Genomic DNA, 21,619 nt, shown 5'->3' on the forward strand with positions numbered 1-21,619 from the left:
ATCATCATTACTGTTCACTTCCTGCTGCAAAATAATGGGATATTCTACCACTGCTTTTTGGACTTGCATTCAGAGAGGGTTCTGGAAGTCACCAAAAGGGGATATGAGGACTTTATGGGCTTAATTCTACGAGGCATCACATATGCTGGTGGTACTATAAGTAAAGGATATTATTTATGGCTGTTTGGATATACATTATTTTGAAATCAGTAGCAACAAGATATACTGTAGCTGGTATAATTGATGGAGTTACAGGAGTTTTCAGAGGGATAACTATGTTATACTGTTATTGTAACCATCTCTTGTGGCATTTTAAATACTATCACATTTAGTATGGTATACTGTACAGCCTTGTTTGCAATGGGTGATAGAAACCTGTCAAAAGTCTCTTCCTTCCTTAATCTCTCTCTCTCTCATACACACATTCTGTGCATGTATGTGTGCATATAGACACATACATTCATACATACACAAATACACAGTGTATATTATGCATGCATATAATCTCTGTCTGTGGAAACCCAGTTGCTCATCATATGGAAGTTCAGCTATTTTTGCACACAAATATAAGCTATTCTAAATATTGCTTAGTGACAATGTTCCAGATGTTGAAGCCCTGTACAAAGTGTCTATGTATAGGATGGCCCATATTCATCCAGTTCACAGCAGCGAACGTTTTCAGGGCTCTAGTCCATTCTTGGTTTTGCAAAGAACACCCTAATGTTGAGAGGGAGGGAGGGAGGGGGAGAGAGAGAGAGAGAGAGAGAGAGAGATATCAGGGTGCTAGTCCCTTCAATTTCAGTAGAATGTTCATTTCTCCTGCTAAAGCAGGTGGCCAACTTGATTCAGAGTGGGAATGTTCTAGCTTAGCCGTATCACTGGATTAGGGGACAAACACAGGGGAGCTTTAATAAGGCATTATTCTGCTGTCTGCTGTCTCTTTAAATCTGATCCAAGACAAAATGGTATCAGCAGCGCTCCGATTTGTCTGATGCCGAGAGAGAAGACCCCAAACAACTAAGGCAGCGCGAAGAGGCGCCCGGCAAAACCTGGGGGAGGGAGAAGAGGAGACAAGAGGCACCGTCACTGCACCCTCTGGATGGGTGCAGTTTGGGCTTTACCGCAGCATGATGCAGTTGTTGAGAATTAGGCGTTGTTGTTGTTCTTGGGAGGGAAGCAGCTGACAAGGCAGCAGCTGGTATAAAAACAAAACAAAACCACCCCGGCTGGGTTCAGATCTTCCGCTCCGCGCGCCGGGCGGCGAGGGAGAAGGGCCCGTGAAGCTGTCCGCGGTGGCGAATCGCCGGGCCGGCTCGGCTGCCTCGGCTGCTGGGGGCGTTTTGCAGGAAGAGGTTTTTCCTTCCGACCGCTCCTCTCTAATACCGGGCAAGGCAGAAGAAGGAGTCAGCGGCGCTTATGCAGCAGTAGCCACCGCCGCCGCAGCAGCAGCAGCAGCAGCAGCAGCAGCAGCACTTAAGCGACCTGGTGGATGTTGGGAAGCGGCGCGAGACTCTCCCGGGGCTGCGTACGATGGGGAGGCGGCACGCTCGGTGAAGGATGAGCTGGGGGCAAGCATCGCCGAGGCTGCTTCGTTTGTTGTCGCTGGACTAGAGAGCAGCCGCCGCTGCCGCTGCCGCTGCTGCAGGAGCAACTGCCCCTCAGGAGCGGAAGGAGAGGCTCTGCGGAGACTTCATTTCCTCTCCTGACCCCTCCGTTTACATCACTAACTGGTGACAGTCCCATCTCGCCGGCAAAGTACCTGCCACTCGAGCTGCTCTCACAGAAGCCCCTTCGCATGCCGCAGCCATGGCCAGCCAGCAGGATTCCGGCTTCTTTGAAATCAGTATCAAATATTTACTGAAATCCTGGAGCAATAGTGAGTGAGCTTCTTCCTCTCCTTTTCTTCTTCCCCACATCCTTCAGCGTTGCTGGTAGCATGGAGGCAGTGCATCCTTGCCTCTGGGTTGAGAGCTTGGTGACCAAGAGATGTCTTTCTTTGGGAAGAAGGCTCCCATGATGTACTTTTCTAGCAAAGCATAATCTCAGTTGTAATTATAGGTACGACTATAAGCATAATCTTTAGGTGGAAGTATAGATTTCAGTTCCTACTTGTTTTTGCTGGGATTTTCAAAAGCTCTCTCAAGTTCACCTTCTGTGTGGAGAAGAGCAGGGTGGCACAATTCCAGTTTCCCTTCTTTAAATGTTTTTCTTTGGTTTTGTTCAGTATGACATTCATTTGGGGGAGGATGGCTCTCCGACAACTAAGTAGCAACACCTGACATATTTTGTGTTTCTTATTCAGGGTTAAGGGGAAACATGACAATCATCTTCAAATGTTTATATATCTACTGAATAAATACAAGAAGGCAGGGAGGATGGAATCATGGTATACTGAACACTGTTCAGTATTCACACTCTGCCCCCTTTTGTAGTTTTATTGCCTCTGTTATATTTGTGGTAAAGGACTCTACCTTTCTTTCTAAACCAAATAAGAGAGATTCACAATGTAAACAAGTGGGGCTGGAGCTATCCAGTGTTGCAGAGATCAATATTACTGATGGTAATCAGTAGTGGCCTTTATTCTAGTTTTTTATACTGTGTGTAGGAAACATTCTCTATAATAAGGATCAGTGAATGTCAAGAATGTTCACTACTAATGTGAAGTTAATTAAGCCTCTAGTTTGTCTACTCTGATTCTTTTAATAAATGAAATTTCATTTGAGAAATGTGTCCTGTTCATGCCTGCCTTACGTCAGCAGACTTGAATGGCATCAGATTCTAACCACTTCTAAAATGTGCAGTCTTTCTGGAAAGATACAGCTATTTTACATATGTAACATGTAGCTATTGTCCCCATATCTCTAATTAAACATCTCTAGCTTATGATGGATTTTAAATCTGTATATGAAGTAGGATGCTGATTATTCTAATATAGATCTAAAATACAGTGTAGAACCAATGATGTATTAAGAATATAATTTGTGAATAATAGTTAAAGTCACTAGCTTAAGGCTTGTCTGAATTATTTTTTTTAACCATAAAGTGAATAATATTGTTACAGCGGTGGCATTCTAATAATTAGTTCTGATCATTATTCTTGTGCATAGCATTAATGCTTTGTTACTGAGCTATTGTTAATTGATTTAAATGGATAGAGGATATAGCTGGACAGGAGATCAAAATTTAATTGTTGGAAGATTTTGTCATAAAAAGTTTCTAGTTGTTTTAAAATATGTGATATGAAAATGGTGGCAAAATTTTAATGAAAACTAGATGATTATTCAGGCATGTATTTTCCATCAGGTTGAATCATTTTCATTAGCAATATAATTAGAAGTTATTCAGCTTAACTAAACTGTCTATTAAAGCCCTAAAGTAAGGTTTTATCAACATAATTCTCTACAATTCTCTACAATTCTGTATAAAAGTTGTTAGTTTATTATCAAACTTCTATCATACTGTGAGACATTTTTCTCCCTCAGTGAATTTAAGAGGTAAGTATAGTTATAAGAAAGAAATCAATGTAGCTTTATTTATTTAAACTTTTCTTCTGATTTATTTGCTTGAAAAATAAGAGAACAAATTCAAAGCTACTTAGTTATTTTAAAAATTGGGGGTGGGGGAAAGCTGCTGCACATAAATCAAAGGATGTAAAACTTAGAATAGATTGTGTGTGGAAAGACTATACATTCAGCTTTAGTACTCAAAACACATTCCTGTAATCAGAATTATTTTGGGTGTAAGCCTTTTGCTTCTGGCTGTATTTGATAGACCTCAGGGTACTCACAAAAACCAGAGTTGAACCCATAAGTCTCCCTATCCTGGGTGTGGTGAGTATGAGAAGCTTTGATGTCACTTGTTTGACAAACTGTTGGTGAGCTTGCTCATACTTGAGTAGCAATCACTTTTTAAAATAATGCCTACCTGGGTTTGGTGCACAATCATTATGTTTGCCAACTGAGAGGAACCAGGTCAAGGTACAGAGGTTGAAACTCTTCATCTGCCAGTGTTCTTGCTTGCTTTCCTTATTTCTTGTGCTTCTTTTGGTATTTGTTATAAAGGTTTGCTTTTGGTATGCCACTGAGTAGCACATTAAATACTCTTCATTAAAGACGGAATAGAGACAGAAGAGCATGGGAAGGACAAAGTGTAAAAAGACAAAGTTTTTGTGGATTTGATCTGACTTATAGAACAATAACTGATGTTGGAAAAAAATGCAAATAAACTGGTGTTCAACTTGCAGTCTATGATCCTCTCAGGATCTGATACTGTTATTTAGCTGTCATCCAACTAACATCCAACTGATCACCTGGAATACATCACAATAAACCCTTCTGTCTTCTTCAGGATGGTTGCAAGACAAAGATTCCATTAACTGTAATCTAGTGTTCCATCCTTACTCTAAAATGTGGCATAAATAAATAGTAGTTAACTCAAGCTGGAAGCAGAAATTTCTCATTTCCTACTTAGAGCTCTGTGAAGAAGAGGTGAGAAAGGATCAGGGAGCTTGCAGTCATAATAAAATGAGATTGGAACTAGCTCAGTCTTTTTCTTATTATTTGTAAGATCACACTAAAAATTAAAGAAAAAGTGGAAAGTCTTTTCCAGGATGAAGAACCGCTAAGACAGCTCCAAAACTAATCCATTGAGAAACAGAGGCAAAATCTCATAGGAAGCCAGGGTCAAAAATAAATTCAGGCCGAAAATAGAATGGGCTTGCATTGATTTTTCGTTTCTTTTACCTGAATAACAAAAATTGACCCTGAATAAATCCTTCAGAGCAAGTTGGGCATTTTCCAATGCATATTTTTGACTCAGGTTTCTTGTTACCTTTTTTTTTTTAGTGGGCTTTTTCCAGTTTAGCGATGTTGTACTCTGAAATAAAATACTTGGTATTACAGTACATTTCAGGAGAGAGCTCAAAATGTTTATTTTCACAAGACTTTTAATGCTATTCTTTCTACATATATGTTTTATATAAGTTATGATTTAATGTATGATGTATTGCTTATATTGTATCTTGTAAGCTGCCTAGAGGCATTAAAAGGGTGGGTAGCAAGCATACACATTTCCATGTAAATGTATAAATGTACAGAGGAAACAGTTACTGCTGGAAATCTGTCACACTGAGCTGTTTGTTGGTCAAGGGACAATACAGTATTTAGGGCCAATTGAATCATAAAGTTTTGCTTAAACATGCTTGTTACCCACCCTCTTAATGCCTGAGTGATCTTTACCTAATGGATTCTTGAAGTCTTCTCTTGAAATAAGGTACTGTTGAATACATAGATGAATAGTACATCAGAGTGATAGATTTGAATGACATTATTAAAAATTTGTTTTTAAAGCCATTGCTTAACACTTTCAAATTATGTGACTTATTTATTTATCTAAAGCATATAGATGGCCACCCATCTTGAATCAAACTCTGGGCAGTTCACCACACAAAAATAAAAACAATATCTATCTACAGTAGAATAAAAACATAAAAACAAAAAAGATCTGGCACCACAGATAAATTTTCCCATGCAGCCCACAAGTTCATCCTATGCCAATTCCAGCCCTTGAGGAAAATACTGTTGACTATGACAGATATTTCAGACCTGGCATCATTATGCAGGTGGTTCAGTCTGCTAAGCATATTCTTTCTGAGTATGAGCTAGTAAAACACGTGACAATATGATGCATCAAGATTAGAGCAAATATTTGTGCAGTCATGTAACCAGTCCCTTTGGGAAAACGAAATAAATCCATGGAGTTTTATGTGAAATGTAGATAGGGTATGACAAAAAGTCTGTATCAACAAGAAATATAAAAAGAGTAATACAAGATATTTCTGTAGTTATAGAATAAATCAGTCATCAAATCCCAGAATCAAAATTTCATTTTTTTTGTGTATCAAGTAAAAAGTCCAAGAGTGGTTTCCAAATAGAAACAAAACTAGACAATGTCCTTTCTTGGTGAAATGGGCTTGTAAATTTCCATTTATACTTCATTCTTAAAGATAAAACACAATACTATATTTATTTGTTCTATTAATTATTTTATAAAATAGTATTAATAAAAAATCTCTGGTATATTTGCTGATAAACTTGGTTTTCGTCTTCCTGCATACAGTATTTGCTTTTTCCAACATATGCAGCTTAACTGGTGCACTTAAATAGTCGGGAACAATGTGATATCAATCAGTGCAGTTTGGTTTGGCTTCATGTATTTATTCCTGTGAGTATTTATTCCTATAAACTTGATTAGGCTGATTTATTTGTGATATGAGAGTTTGATATACAAAATATTTTACTGTGATAGAACACAGGAACAATCAAAATACATAGAACAGAGTTAAACTTGGCTCTAAAAGCAAGCGTGCACACACACACACATATCTCAGTCTGCAATATCATAGCATGCTATGCTTTGCTATGAATGAAGCAAAAGAAATTAATAATTCAGTAAAATCCAGTTTTTTTGTAAATACTTATAAATTAAGTATTGATTTTTCTTATTATTTTTGATAATGGTACAATTATCAAAAATAATAAGAAAAATCAATACTTAATTTGTACACCCACACATAGATATCACATCATAACTTGCTTGGACATTTGGCCCCAAGATTATTAACAGAAGATATACAGGTTCATTCAGATCTCCATAATATGTTTGGTCATACTAGAATTAGTTCACATTGAACATTCCATTCATCATATAGCAATGTGGGTCTTACCCATATGCTCTGGGTCCCATCTGCAAGAGAGTGTCATCTAGTGGGACCCAGAAGGAGGGCCTTTTCTGTCATGGCACCCACTCTTTGGAATATAACCCTCCCCCCTCACCCCCAAGATTAGACTTGCCCTGACCCTCCTGGCCTTTCTTACGGCATTAAAACTTGGCTTTGCCATCAAGCCTGGGGTCCTGATAGTGTGGGTGAGTCTGTTGTCTGGTTATATTGATTGTGCTGTGTTTGATTATTCTCAGCTGTTATTTTATGTTGGTTTATTTATGTTTTTAATCACTGACTGTGTTCTATTTTGTTCCTATTTTGTTTTAATTGTTAGCCATCCAGAATCATGTGTATGAGATGGGCAGCTGTATAAATTTATTAAATAAATAAATGTATAGAAATAATTGTAATTCTGTTAATTCCTGGGCACATTGGTTGTTGTGATTTAAACATAAAATAAAGGGGATCAAGGAGAATAAATAATTGCAGTGTGCTTTCAGTAAATTGTCAGAGCGACTTGTAAATGCTACATGTAGTTTAAATCCTACACTTTGAATGTTTAGTCTCTTTTTCTAATAAATTTCATTCTACAGTTAATAGCAAGGTGAAATTAAATACTGCACTCACCTTATCCCTTAATTTTAGTTATTTATTTATTTATTTATATTTCAAATTTAGATACCGCTCATCTCACAAAAAGTGGCTCTATTAATGATACGAATAACTCATCATAGCTATGAATAACCATAATCTCACTCAGGAAGAGCACCACCACCATAATATAGTGCCTCCAACTCTAAACCCTCACAGGTGGTCCAAAGGGATACCATGGGCAACCATATCAAAAATCATTGAGAGGTCCAAGACAAGAATGATGAACTAGCTTTGAAACCAACCTACCAGTTTTGAACCATGAATATAATTAGGAGAAGGAAGATAAACTCTTTCTATTGGGCTGGTCTCTTTTCTAGTTTTCCTGTTTAAAGGAAGAGATAGCTACAATATATTTATTTAATGTTTACTCTTCCCTATATTAGGGCCTTGAAGTGGCTTACAACGTATTTCAAATAAAGATTTAAAATCCTCTAACAACTAAAATATGCTCATTAAAGTTCTGTAACGTCCAGGTTTAAAGATTATTTCTCACCATAAAATCCCAGTTTATAGCAGACTTATCTTTTAGAATTTGTAAATAATCAGCCTTGAGTTGTTTATATCTTTAAGGCTTGAGCTTCAAAACTGATTATCAGTTTAAAAAAAATAAATTCCTAATTTGAAAATGTCTGCCAGATACTTCCATGATTCTGTAGTTGCTTTCCCCCATTAGAACTTAATGGTTTGATTGTTGCATATTGCAGTTCTCACTGCAGTTCTATTGCTATGGCAAATATTAGTCTTACTAAACAGTTTAGTACAAAAGTATTAATGAGAGTTTCCTTGTTCTTGGTCTAAATTCTTCTTAAAGCGTCCATAGAGAAAGCAATACCTTCAATGGTATTACATCCTAATATCTTTACCAGGAATATTAAATACATCTTGTTCCTGGGTAGTTTGAACGTTTCTGTGAAGGTTTTTGGTAAAGAATGGTACTCTGTGTGCATCTATAGAATAACAAATGAAGAGTATGGAAAACGATGAAAAGAAGGAGAAATGAAAAAAAATTCTAAGGAAACTCTCATGTCCAGAGAAGGCTATTTTCATGAAAATGTTAAGAATGCATGTAAATGTTAAGGTACCTGACAAACAGCATAATTTATAACATATGTTTGGACAATATTCCTTAAAATCATGACATTTAATTGCTATTCAGCTGACTGAAAAGCAGAAATCATCATGGAGCTTGATTATTTTTACAGTTAATTAGTAATTTAATGTTAAGTTTCTAATGAGTGAGGTTATTAAGTTACAGTGCCATATGCAAATGAGAATAAATGCAAAGGATGTTTCTGCTAAGAGTGCTGCAAAAATTCCTTGGTATAACAATGCCTTTGCCAATTTTTTTCAGAAGAACAATTGCATTCCATCATGAGAACCAGGTGTATGCAGCTGTTGCCTTTGTGCCTGAGACTGTTGCCTTTATGTCCAACTGTAGACATTAATTACTTTGAATAAACCCAAGAATATTGAATTTACCTTGGCCTGTCTATCTTTCAGAGGAAAAAAAAATATTAAGCACCTAGCAATGCTGCTGAATAGCAATGCAAGTGGCTTTAATTATCCCTGGTTAGAAAATACATCCTGGATCTTGGTGTCCGTGGTAAATAGTTTCATGTATTCAGGGTTTTTTGCACATTTTTGCTTATTTTACGAATATGCAAAATGGCAGGCGAGCTTTTCCACATGTATAAAATACATTTTTTCACAAATCCATTATCTGTGGTCTCATTATTCATGCTTTTTGGCTGGAATGAAATCCCGGTGAATAACAAAGGCCACATTCATATTCATAATAAGACAGGTTTTAATTTCAGAATTTGAGCCCGATGTGTTAGAAGCTTCTGAAACTCCCAAACTATTATTGCAAAGTGTTCTAAAAGATTCTAAAAGTACAATTTATTTTTACAGACAGATGAAGAATAAGATAGATAACAGTAATTTGCAGGAATTTTGGATGAAAGAATTGAAATACTGTGTCGTATTTTAACAGTTCGGTGGTATCATATTTTAAATCATGTTAAATATGTTTCTAATCTTAAAATGAGACTAATTTATCAATAAAATATTTATATTAGTCACTTAGTGGATGTTTAGGAAGAGTTGGGTATCAACTTCTTTATGCTGGAAATATAATTTATTTGAGGGGATTTTATAATATATGCCCCATTTTGGTTTAATATTTATATTATCATTAATATGATTTGGGATAGAAAAACTCTTTAAACATTTTAACATCATACTGAATTATATACTGAATATTTTAACTATATTAACTTATAAAGGATTGTTTTGCCTCATTGGAAATAAAATACTATGCTGGACTTAGAATTCTAGATTGAAGATGTCTGCTCTTTGTACAGTAATTAAAAGACAAATAATACCCACATGATCAAGATATAATTGGTTTGAAAATTGAGTTGCTTTTCTTTATCAATTGTAACATATGTGCCTTTTTGCTTTTGTTTATTATTGTTTCCTGATTTCTAACATATTTTTTTGGATATTGTAGTTTTTTTCATTCTTTCTTGTATATTATACATTTTTTAAAACAAGTAAAAGTTTTTAGTCTAAAGGCCATTATACAGGTATTCCTTGGGTTACGACCATTCGTTCAGCGACCATTCAAAGTTACCATGGTGCTGAATGAAGGGGACTTATGACAGGTCCTCAGAGTTCTGGCCATCGCAATGTCCCTCTGGTCACGTGATTGTGATTCTCATGCTTGGCAGCTTACAAAGGTTGCAGTGTCCTGCAGGCACATGATTGCCATTTACAACCTTCCCTGCCGACTTCCCACAAGCAAAGTCAATGGGAAGCCGGCAGAAGCTTGCAAGTTGCTCTAGTAAGTTGCCCTGCTCCCACCACTTTTTCTCCTGAGGAGCTCCAAACTCCTACCAGGCTGTAGCACCCACCCCCTACCTACCCACACTCATGCCCAGCCTTAGTACCCACCCCCCGCCTGCACTTCATAGCACTCACCCACCCACTGGCCTGCTTGTGAGCTGCCTAAGGAAAGGCTTGTTGTGACCAGGACTTGCTACTCCCTACTGGCTTCCCCATTGACTTTGCTCGTTGGAAGCTGGTAGGAAGTTGCAAGTCACGGTCACATGAGACCCTCACTTAATAACCCATGATTCTCACTTAAAAATGGCAATGGGGAATGCCAGGATTGTCATCCCTAAGTGATGTGGTCATGTGACATCACGCTTTCTAACCGCATCACTTAGTAATGAAAATTCTGGTCCCAGTTACCATAATTACACAAGGACTACCTGTAATCACTTAAACAAAATTCCATTGTTCTATAACTTTCCAAATTAGGCCTGCTCATTTTGTAGAAATTAGTTTTTATACCCTTTATCCAAAGCTGTTATATATTTAAAGGTCTTCTCTGTTATCCTTTAAAATTGGATTTCCTATCCTGACTTAACTTTGAATATTTTGCAAATGTGAATTAATTTGTCAGATTTGTGAAGGAAGGATGATAGCATTGTTTTGCTTCAAGCTACCAATTAATTCTTAAATAACATGTTACATTATTTCACTACTAATACTATTTTTGAGGATATTTAAGACACTATATACATACTAACTAATTATGAGATAAATAATTTATTTAATCTATCTAGTTCTGCAGTTATGAAGCTCTTGGATGATTCCTTCAACACTATTTGTCTTTTTCTTGAGACAGTTCCATCTGGAAATCCTGATGTATAAATCTATTACATAATCTTTCTTAATCTGGGTGAACTGAAACACTAAAAGTTAAAATGTAATAATATTTACTATAATTGTCATTTCTTATCAAAGATGTCTAAAGCTGGAATAATTGCAAAACTACAACCAGCAGTCTTACAGCATGTCAAAAATATACTATATCATATCTTTTGAGGATTTTAATTATGTGCTATATAAATAATAAACTTGTTCTACTCTAAAGTTCTACAAGACTCATCTGTTTTTTATTGCAACAAACTAATAAACAAAACTGCCCTTTCAAAATATGTAAGAAAGGTTTCTGCTGACTTCTGGGGAAGAAATGGTGAACTGAAGACAGCCATTGACCGCGGCAGAATGAAGAGCTTGTGAGTAGACCAGCTCTTCATAATTTCTCTCCAGATAAGGAAAGGACTTGAGATCGCCCACAAGAGCTCCATACAGTTGCTCCTCCTGAGGAGAGCACAAGACAACAGTCCTCAGCTTTCCAAAGGACACTGGGTTCGCATATTCTAATCTCTTTTGGAAATTGCTTGTTAACTGCTTTTCAGCTATTAGGAACCTTTGGATCAACAGGTTTTACAGCACCGAGTGAGTTTCCTTCAATCCTTAGGAAAAGGATTGTTTTAAAATGTATTTAAAATGTATGTTTTAAATACAAGTTTAAGGACAATTTTTTTTTCTTTTGGAATAAACAGCAAAAGAGTGATTAGAACTTTGATTCTGGTAAGTTACAAATGGACTAAAGGTCCAGATGGATTTGAAATAACATTTTGGAATTAATTATAAGAATTCTTCCCATGGGAAAATGCTTTTGTTTTGAATTCTCTTTTTAAAAAAAGCATAATAAAATGGGACTTTGAAGGTTGGACACTAGAGGGAACCAGAAGGAACTAAAGATTACAATTAAAGGAAAAGAATACTTAAATTTGACTTGCTAATACAGAACGGAGCAAAATATCTTAACATTGGACATATTGAACGATATTTTTGAACAATGGACCCAGAAGTTTTAAAATTAACTGCCTCTATAGATAGACTGTGTTTAAAGGAAGTTATGTTAAGAGGAACAAGTTTTACCAGACAAGACTGAGACTGAGGATTTAAAAATGACAAATTACAAGAATGATATGGAAAAAGATGATACACAAGAAGATATACAAATGCAACTGGCTGATGTCTTAATAATTAAAAGGGATATGCCAACAACAAACCAAGATACTACCCTGGATAACTTTCCTATATTGGAATATATTCCTATATTCCTATATTTACAAAAGAGACTTGTTAAAGTTTTGAAGAATCAATAGAAGAGTATATATGTAGCTCAAGGCTGAACTGTGGAGTCCTTATGGTTCTCTGAGCTTGGTTGTTTTCCTACAAATGTTTCAATACCCAACTAGGTAACATCTTCAGTGCTAGAATGAAGTGGGGTTTGCTCTCTGTTTATAACCCTTTCTGTTTATAAGTCATGGAAATCCACGTTTGGATTTCTGTAATGCGCTCAACATGGGGCTGCCCTTGAAGAATATCCAGAAGCTTCAGCAGGTGCAAAATGCAGCGGCATGGGCAGTTATGTGCGCCCCAGGGCAGTACATGTTATACCTCTGCTCCACGAGCTGCACTGGTTGCCAGTTTGCTTCTGGGTCCAATTCAAGGTGCTGTTTTTGACCCTTAAAGCCCTTCAAGGTATGGGGCCAGGTTACCTGAGAGACCGCCTCTCCCTGATTACATCTGCCCGTCCCATCAGATCTGGCAGAGAAGGCATGCTGTGGATCATGTCTGCTAGAGAATTACATTTGGCGAGTCCCAGGAGGCGGGCCTTCTCTGCTGTGGCACCTGCCTTGTGGAATCTTCCTCCCCCAGAAGTGAGATTAGCTCCATCCCTCTTAACATTCTGCAAGTCCTTCAAGACCTGGCTATGTGATCAGGCATGGGGCTCCCAGGGGACCAGGGAGATTTTACGATAGCTCCCTTATTAATTTTATCCCATCCAATTTTGTGTATTTTTACAGTTTTTTTTAATATATTTTTTTAATTGTTGTATGCCACCCAGAGTCACCTTGTGTGAGATGGGCGGCTATATAAATATGATAAATAAATAAATAAACAAACAAAACCATTCTAGCACTGAAGATGTTACCTAGCTGGATAATGAAACGTTTGCAAGAAAACAACCAAGCTCAGAGAACCCCAAGGACTCCACAGCTTTGAAGAATGTTGTGAGAAAGGACAAAGAAAAAATGAAAAGAAATCAAATTCTAGGATATTATATGAAGGGATTAAAGATAATGATCATTAAAAGTAAAAGGAAGGATATGCAGACGATACCACCCTAATGGCAGAAAGTGAAGAAGAACTAAAGAGCCTCTTGATGAGGGTGAAAGAGGAGAGTGCGAAAGCTGGCTTGAAACTCAACATTAAAAAAACTAAGATCATGGCATCTGGACCCATCAATTCCTGGCAAATAGAAGGGGTAGAAATGGAAGCAGTAACAGACTTCATTTATTTGGGCTCCAAGATCACCGCAGACAGAGACTGCAGCCATGAAATTAAAAGACGCTTGCTCCTTGGGAGGAAAGCTATGGCAAGCCTAGATAGCATATTAAAAAGCAGAGACATCACCTTGCTGACAAAGATCCACATAGTCAAAGCTATGGTTTTTCCAGTAGTAATGTATGGCTGTGAGAGCTGGGCCATAAAGAAGGCTGAGCGCCGAAGAATTGATGCCTTTGAACTGTGGTGCTGGAGAAGACTCTTGAGAGTCCCCTGGACTGCTAGGAGGTCAAACCAGTCAATCTTAAAGGAAATCAACCCTGATTGCTCATTGGAAGGATCGATAATGAAGCTCAAGCTCAGATACTTTGGTCACCTAATGCGAAGAGAGATCTCTTTGGAGAAGACCCTGATGCTGGGAAAGATTGAAGGCAAAAGGAGAAGAGGACGGCAGAGGATGAGATGGTTAGATAGCATCACTGAAGCAATGAGCATGAAACTGAGCAAACTCAGGGAGGCAGTGAAGGACAGGAAGGCCTGGCGCAATATGGTTCATGGGGTCACGAAGAGTCGGACACGACTTAACGACTAAACAACAACAAAAATAAATATATTATTTCTGGTAACCCTTTATGGACTTTTGTTGATCAGGACTGAACAATGAGGTTTTAAGGATTTGTTTATAGATAAGAGATGGGATATGGGAAGAAGAGATAATTTGTTGGTTACTAAAATTGTTTATACTTATTGTGATGAAGGTGGAAGATATATTTTTTTCTTTTTCTTTACTATATTATTTTTCTTTTCTATTTTTCTATTTTTTTCTTTTCTGCACTTTCTATTTTTTCTTTTTCTTTTATTTTTTAGTTTGTATTATTTTTTATCTTTTTAATTGTAATTTTTAATTACATTGTTATTAAAAAAAGATTTCTGCTAATTGAATTATGAAATGGAATTTGTTATATAATATTTGTCTGTGAAAAGCCACAAGAAACAGCTTTTACAAACTGCAATATATTTTTCTTGTATTGGCTATCCTTTTTTGTTATTTCATCTTACTTCAAATGGCTGTTATTTGTAATGAGATTTTTAATTGAAACTGCATTATTTCTATTTACTGAGACAATCCTGGGGCATTTTAATCAAAGTAGAAATCCTGTTGTAACTAATTCCTTTGAAGATGAGAAAATTACTTAATAGTTATAATAAAACAAATGATTTTATCACATCTTTTACTGCCATTCTCTCAGATAGCAGTGGGAAATAACTATAATTAGTTTATTAACTTATCATACATAAATAAAATTGGATGTAGAATTTCACTGCAATACAAGTGATCTGCTGAATAGTAAGTTATTATACAAGTTATCCAGGGCAGAGAAATATTGGTATCAGAGGTCTGCAACTAAAAATGGGATAGGTTGCTAGAAATCCATATGTAAAATCCAGTTCCATGTTTTCTCGGCTTTGTAACAGCCTTGACTTCAGGAATTCCAGTGCACTAGCATACCTTGGTCCATAACTTTCTTGATATCAAGCAGAAATGCTTGATTTCTGCTCCTCAGGGAGGTTAAAAAATCAGTGTAGTATTAAGGGACTGTACGTCTTCTTCCAAATTTAAGCCTTCTATGCGGTTGTCTTGGAGGCACATTTTTTCTCCGTGCCTCAGTCTTACCACTTTCTGCTTTTTTGAATTTAATCTGAACTGTGAAGCACTATTCCTTAGCTTCACAATTCTTGATCCTCATTCAGCCTTCTTGCCTTCTTTCAAAATCTCCCCTCCTTCCTGCCCATTGTCTGTCCTGGTTCAGCTTCCTGTGCAAGAGCTTCCCTCTGACTTTCATTTCACTTGCACTTCCAGTTCATTGTCTACAACAAGATTGCATTAGTGGAAGTTGAGTACTTCTTTCCCTGATTAATGTCTTTTAAGTACAGTATCAATTAATGATCTAAAAGGCAGTAAATATATGTAACAACATCACATAAAGAGAATATGGATTTTTCTTCTGAAAGAGACGAAGTGATAGTTTATTCAGGGGAAAAACTGTCACCTATCACAGATTATTCATCCACAATGAATAAACATAATTATAGGACTTCTCTTGTTGGATAAAATGCCAACTTCAAGGCTGCAGTTCAGCAATTTGCTGTCCATGTTATTTTGAGTACCACAGCTGTTGAACTGTTTTGATTGTTTCAGCAGATCAACAGCTCAGCATTTGTTAATTTAGAAAAAAATGTTTTAACCTGTGTCTGCCCACTCAAAGCAAAAACAGCTGAATTCAATTTTAATACTATAGCCTTAATCATGACCTATAATGTTCTACAGGTGAGTTACATGAAATGGAAGCTGGAAAAGTAGCCATTCAGGCTGGGAAGAGATCTGGAGTTGAAGGCAGAGTATGATTTGAAAAGTGCCTGAGCATGCACATAGCACCTGTTGGGAAAACAGCTGCCTTTCTGGTGAAAAAAGGGGTCAAAAAAGTTCTTTCCCAAGAAGGAAACTCAGCAGTACCTGAAGTTCCACAATTTGAGAAACACTGTATTTGGTATTCATTTTTGAATAGGTATACTTCTTAGATGTAGATTCATGGCTATAATTTTAGGTAGAAACATTAGCATGTTTCCATCCGTCCTCAGTTCCTTTTGTTTTCTTTCCGTACATTTCTGTGTAAGTGAAATGTCAGCAAAAAACTATGAGAAGCATCCACATTCCTTCTACTCAAAGACTGATAAATTAACATCCTGCCTTAGGGTTAGCATGATTAATATCAATGGTTGTTAGTATTGATAATAGTTAATCATATCGACCCTAAAAGGAAAAATGGGATTCACTTGATTCACTCAAATGTTGAAAGTGACAAGTGTAGTTGAAAGAAGCAGACTTTGGGTTTTGGGGAGAATGGTGTAGATTATTCCCATAGAAAGCGAGAAATATAAGTGAAATAAATATATACAGTCTTAATGTAAAAAGAAAAAATCAGTTAATTCACATGCCTATCTCATATATTTGTGTTTTTGTGTTTACTGAAGAACATGCAAAATGAATTATTTTTTCAGAAGCACCATAGAGCTGATCTCATGATACCAGGAATAATAATTCATTATGCCAAAATAGCATGTCATTGTGCCTGTTACAAAGTGATGTCCTAATACAAATGCTCTCAAGGGCATGTGATGTTTATTGTTAATGATCTATACCAGTTGTTTGTTTTATTTACACAGTGCTTCACATTGTTTTATTTTCATCTTCAGCTAAACATCACTAATAATATACAAGTTTTAAATTCTTCTTCATTGACTGATCACTAATTGTTGACTTGCTGAAAGTCACTCATTTTTTGGGAATGCTTACCCACTTGTGGAATGAAGCAAATACTTAATTGCATCTTTAAAGACAGAACTGAAAGGTGGGTACAAGAGATGGCAACACTTTGGGGAAACTGTAGCTTTCTCATTTGTGTTCTGCTTATAAAGAAATGGCTGGAGGTATGGGGTATAGTATAAGAAATGAAATAGTATCTGGATTGACAGAAGACGATCTTGTATTTGTTTGAGCTTTATAACTTTCTGGTTTTAGAACAACTGAAGACATTGAAAAGGCAATTTAAAATGTTCAAGAATTTAGTGAATTTTTCATATGACAAAAGGTTATGGGGATTTCTCCTCTCTTTTATCTAGGGCTACTAGTAAGGCATGCATGAAGATAATATAGGGAAGCACAAAAAAGAATGAGCTCCAGGTTTCACAAGACTCTTGTTCAAGAAACTATTCTTCTACATAAACCCCATGAAACTTCTTACTGCTGTAGTTTTTATACAGGTTGTACCAAAAGTCAGGCCTCATGGGCCAATCACAAAAAGTTTTATTAAGGTTTTTTTTTAGAGAAAACGTTACTGTACTTAGGAATGTTCAAAGGTCATGCATCAATTGAATAAGTAATTGTGTAGAAGAAAATGGCAACCTATTCAAACATTTAATGTAATGTATATAATAAATTGTATATGGGGCCTGACTTTTGGTACACTCTGTATATCTGTTTTCTTTTTCATCTTGGACTCAGCCCATTCCTTTTCAGAAGGAAAGAGTGAGATGAGTGGATGATGTTCTTCCATTGTCCATGTCTTTGGCACTGCTTCACTTAGACAGGGCAAGTAAGCATGCAGCAATAAAGAAGAGGCAGCAGAGCAGAATTAGATTGTTCTGGAGGTCGTTAGTAGGCTTCCTACCCATACTTAGGATGCTAAACCTTAATAACAGCAAAGCAAACTGTTCTAATGCAGGTCTGCACAGTGTTTAAAAATAATATACTCCACACTAAATCTAGAATACTTTCAGACCATGGTATGATAAAGTCAAAGTTAATATAGATTTTAAAAATAATTACATTGGGCATGTCATATTGAGAATATGGAATAGATACAAACCCAGATTGTACCTGAAAACACCTTTGCAGCTCTCAGCACAAGAAGCATTTTATAGACAAGAAATAATAGGCAAACACAAATGGCTAACCTATCATGAGATACTAGAATTTTATCAAGGGGAATATAAAATAAAATCAAGAGAACAACTGATGACAGAGGGACATAGTTTCAATGTTTTTCTTATTTACAGTTAAGATATAAAGTATACAAAAGAATTCATGGTATTGAACAATGTAAGAGAATTTGAAACAGAATTGTGTACAAATGATGAACATGTAAAATGTATAAACTTTTACTGAAATTTCAAACAGAAGAAGAATAGGTCAAAGAATATATGATAAAGTGAGCTCAAAACCTTGGTTATAATTTACAAATGGAACAAAGGGAAAATATGTGGTTGAAAGGATGAAATTTACATTTGTAATAATCTTAAGGAGAATTTTTATAGAATGATGTACCATTGGTATATGACACCAGAAAATTCATAGTATACAGCATCATTTTAAAGAGTAGATAAATATCTTAAAACAATATAATAAGCATCAGTTCCTAAGATATATAATTCTTGCAGACAGTATATAATTTGGGAGTTGCAGAATACCCACAATTCACAAACATAGCTCTTCCAACATTTATTCCAGTGTGGAATTCCTAATGGTGTTTTTCTATCTGAATCTGAAGCACTGCAGCCCTATGTCCAAAAGGTACTTTGCCCCCACAGTTGCACCTGTCTGCAACAAATTTATGTTGGAAATGTGAACGACAAGAAGGGTCATTTTATCATGCTTGGTGGACGTGTAAAAAAGCTAGAAAATTTTCAACTCAAATACATACAGTGATTCAGAAGATCTTAAAAATTAACATTCAATTGAAACCAAAACTTTTCCTCCTGGGACTGATGGATAAACAGAAAAGAGCCATGGAACATTGTTTTTATATATGATATCTGCAGCAAGATTATTGTATGCACAAAGATGGAAAGATTTGGCAATACCTATAATGGAGCAATGGCTGGTGAAGATGACAGAACTTGCTGAAATGGCTAAATTGGCTTGTTTGATTAGAGAAAAGACAATATCTACATTTACTGGTGACTAGAAACCCCTTATGAACTTCTTGCATAAAAAAGAAAAAAATGACCTTATGATTTATGGTTTGATGATTAGACAGGATAGGTTATAGAAAGAAGAGAGTCATGATATAACTTTAGAGAGAGAGGTTAAAATATAATTGTAGTTATAACTACTGTGAAGAAGATTGGAAGCCACTGCTTTATATCTTGCTTTAGAATTTCTTTTTTCGGTTATTCTCTCTGCACTTTGAGCTTTTTCTTTTTTTCCTCCCTTTCTCTTTATTCTTTTTCATCCTATTTAGTTTCTATTAGTTCTTATTATTGTTGTTAAATCTTTCAGTAAAAATTACACATACACACATACACACACTTTTGGACATCTGCCCTAAGTAGCTATAACTTCCAACAGTAAGTACAGAACACTTACAGGTGTAGGACATGGCTTACAGCTTTCCATGATGTAGCAGTACAGTATTTGCTGATAACACTAGGTCTGGGTACGGCCAGTGGTTGGATGCAATCTGCTTTTTAATAATTGGATTGCCACCTAGAGTTCACTGGAAGAAAGGCAGGATATGCATGCAGTATAGCAAGTCTTTTTCTAAAGGCATCTGAATGTATGAATTTGCTTATGGGCAGTTTTCCATTATTTTAATTTTATTGCTATTAAGGTTGATTTGATTGATACTACTGGAGAAATGAAGAGGAAGGACATGTTAGCACTCAGCTGCACAAAAGTACTTGAGATAATTTATGAGAACATGCTCTTCTAAGATTAATTCTCTGTCATGTTTGAAAGTATATTTCCATTTAACAGGCCAAAATAACATATACAAAAATTGTTGGTTTATGCAAAGTTAAATTTTGATGCTGTGTTTATACTGGTTATAGACTAGCAGTTATGATTGTAGATGGTTATTCACAGAGGAATCTAAAACAAAGATGAAGCATTTTTGACTCCAATGTCTTACAGGAAAGTTCTCATTTGAAAGGCAACGCAATGTTAAGTATTTTCTAAGTAAATATTATTTTATGACTAGCAGCATTATATGTACTTTTTCTGTGACTGAAAACAGAATTTAGTATTTCCCATCTATCAAGAACTGTGTCCCTTTGAAAGATGAACATGGATTGAATCAGATTAGGTTTTTATGTTTTCAGTAATGGTAGAAAAAAACCTTTTTTAGGTTCTTTCTTCATTCCAACAGCCTTATAGATAGTCTTATATCCAACACGGAACTCAATCAGAATCAGGTAAAGTCTAATTTAAATGGTTGTAGTCCTCTCCAACATTATTTCTGAAAACATTGACCATATAGACTTCTGCCAACAAGGGGTATTTTTGTGCAGTTTTGCCTGATAAAGAAATATGGAGATAACTCAACAGTTTATACATTGTTTACTGCTTTAAGGAAGCTTGATCTCTACTCTGGCTTCGTTTTCGTTTGTTTTTGTTGTTTTTTGCTTCATCACACTTGCCATCTTTTATCTATATCTTTTATGTTTTATTGATTTTATTGTAATTTCTTCATATGATTGTTGTGAACTGCCCAGAGTCATTGGGAGTTAGGTAGCATACAGGTTTAATTAATTATTATTATGTGTTTTTCTTATGGTCAATTTGTTATATATAGGTTTTTGGTTTTGATGTAAATATACTATTATGGGTGTCTATGAGGAAGCAAGGGGGGACCAATCCATTCCTCAATGACTTTATGATGCATGTGTCATTTTGATGTCAGCATGATTTATTATAGACTTTGCTGTATATCACACTATTATCTGGAAAAGGAAAACAGAACCAATCTATATACAGGTAGTCCTCACTTAGCGACCACAATTGGGACCAGCAATTCCATCACTAACAACATGGTCACTAAGTGAAACGTGTTCCGATTTGGTTGTTAAGTGACTTACCACGAGTCATTAAGCAAGACATCACATGACCATGACTTGCAATTTTATTGCTGGCTTCTCTGTTGACTCTACTTGTCAGAAGGTGGTTGTGAAAAATGCAAATGGTGATCATTTGACCATGGGACATTGCAATGGTCATAAACGCTCGCTGGTTGTGAAATGCCTGAATGTCGATCATGTGACCATGGGGACACTGTGACAGTCGTAAATGCAAGGACTGGTCATAAAATTACTTTTTCAGTGCTGTTGTAACTTTGAACAGTCACTAAACAAGGCAGTTATTAAGTGAGGTTTATCCGTACTTGTGTAGGTTTTCACAGCCGGTATCTGTGAGGGTTCTTTGCTTTCCAAGGACTGGACATACCACAGTGTAGCAAATCTGTATACAGTGCTTTATTGGAGCACAGACCTTCCCCAGCAACAGAGTATTGTTCTGGGTCAACTTCACCCTTCTATCACTTGCAAGTATGGTTATTCCTGTTACCACATAAATACATCTTTAATACTTAGTCCTTTATACTCAGTTTTTTAATATTCAGTTCAAACAAAAGTGTCAAAGTCTATAAAGTAGCATACAACCTTCTCCTTTTTCCAAACATTCTTGCATTACTT

At 36.1% G+C, this 21,619-nt stretch overlaps 1 protein-coding gene across 4 annotated transcripts in view; it reads left to right on the top strand.

Moving 5' to 3' along the window:
- The window catches only part of FRY (FRY microtubule binding protein), a 200,375-nt gene that overhangs the window by 42,735 nt on the left and 136,021 nt on the right, over positions 1–21,619 (top strand). For 2 of the 4 annotated variants that reach the window (XM_088140708.1, XM_025163604.2), the window contains exon 1: positions 1,792–1,876. The exons of the other annotated variants lie outside the window; for them this stretch is intronic. In XM_088140708.1, the coding sequence (XP_087996834.1) occupies positions 1,807–1,876 (70 nt within the window). In that variant the 5' untranslated portion in view covers positions 1,792–1,806. Of the gene's footprint in view, positions 1–1,791; positions 1,877–21,619 lie in introns of those variants that run through there. 4 annotated transcript variants of the gene reach the window in all.

The sequence above is a fragment of the Python bivittatus genome, unplaced genomic scaffold, assembly GCF_059951505.1.
Source record: "Python bivittatus isolate LINGU-HERP-01145 unplaced genomic scaffold, Pbiv_v1 ctg000340_np1212, whole genome shotgun sequence".
In the NCBI taxonomy this organism is placed as follows: domain Eukaryota; kingdom Metazoa; phylum Chordata; class Lepidosauria; order Squamata; family Pythonidae; genus Python; species Python bivittatus.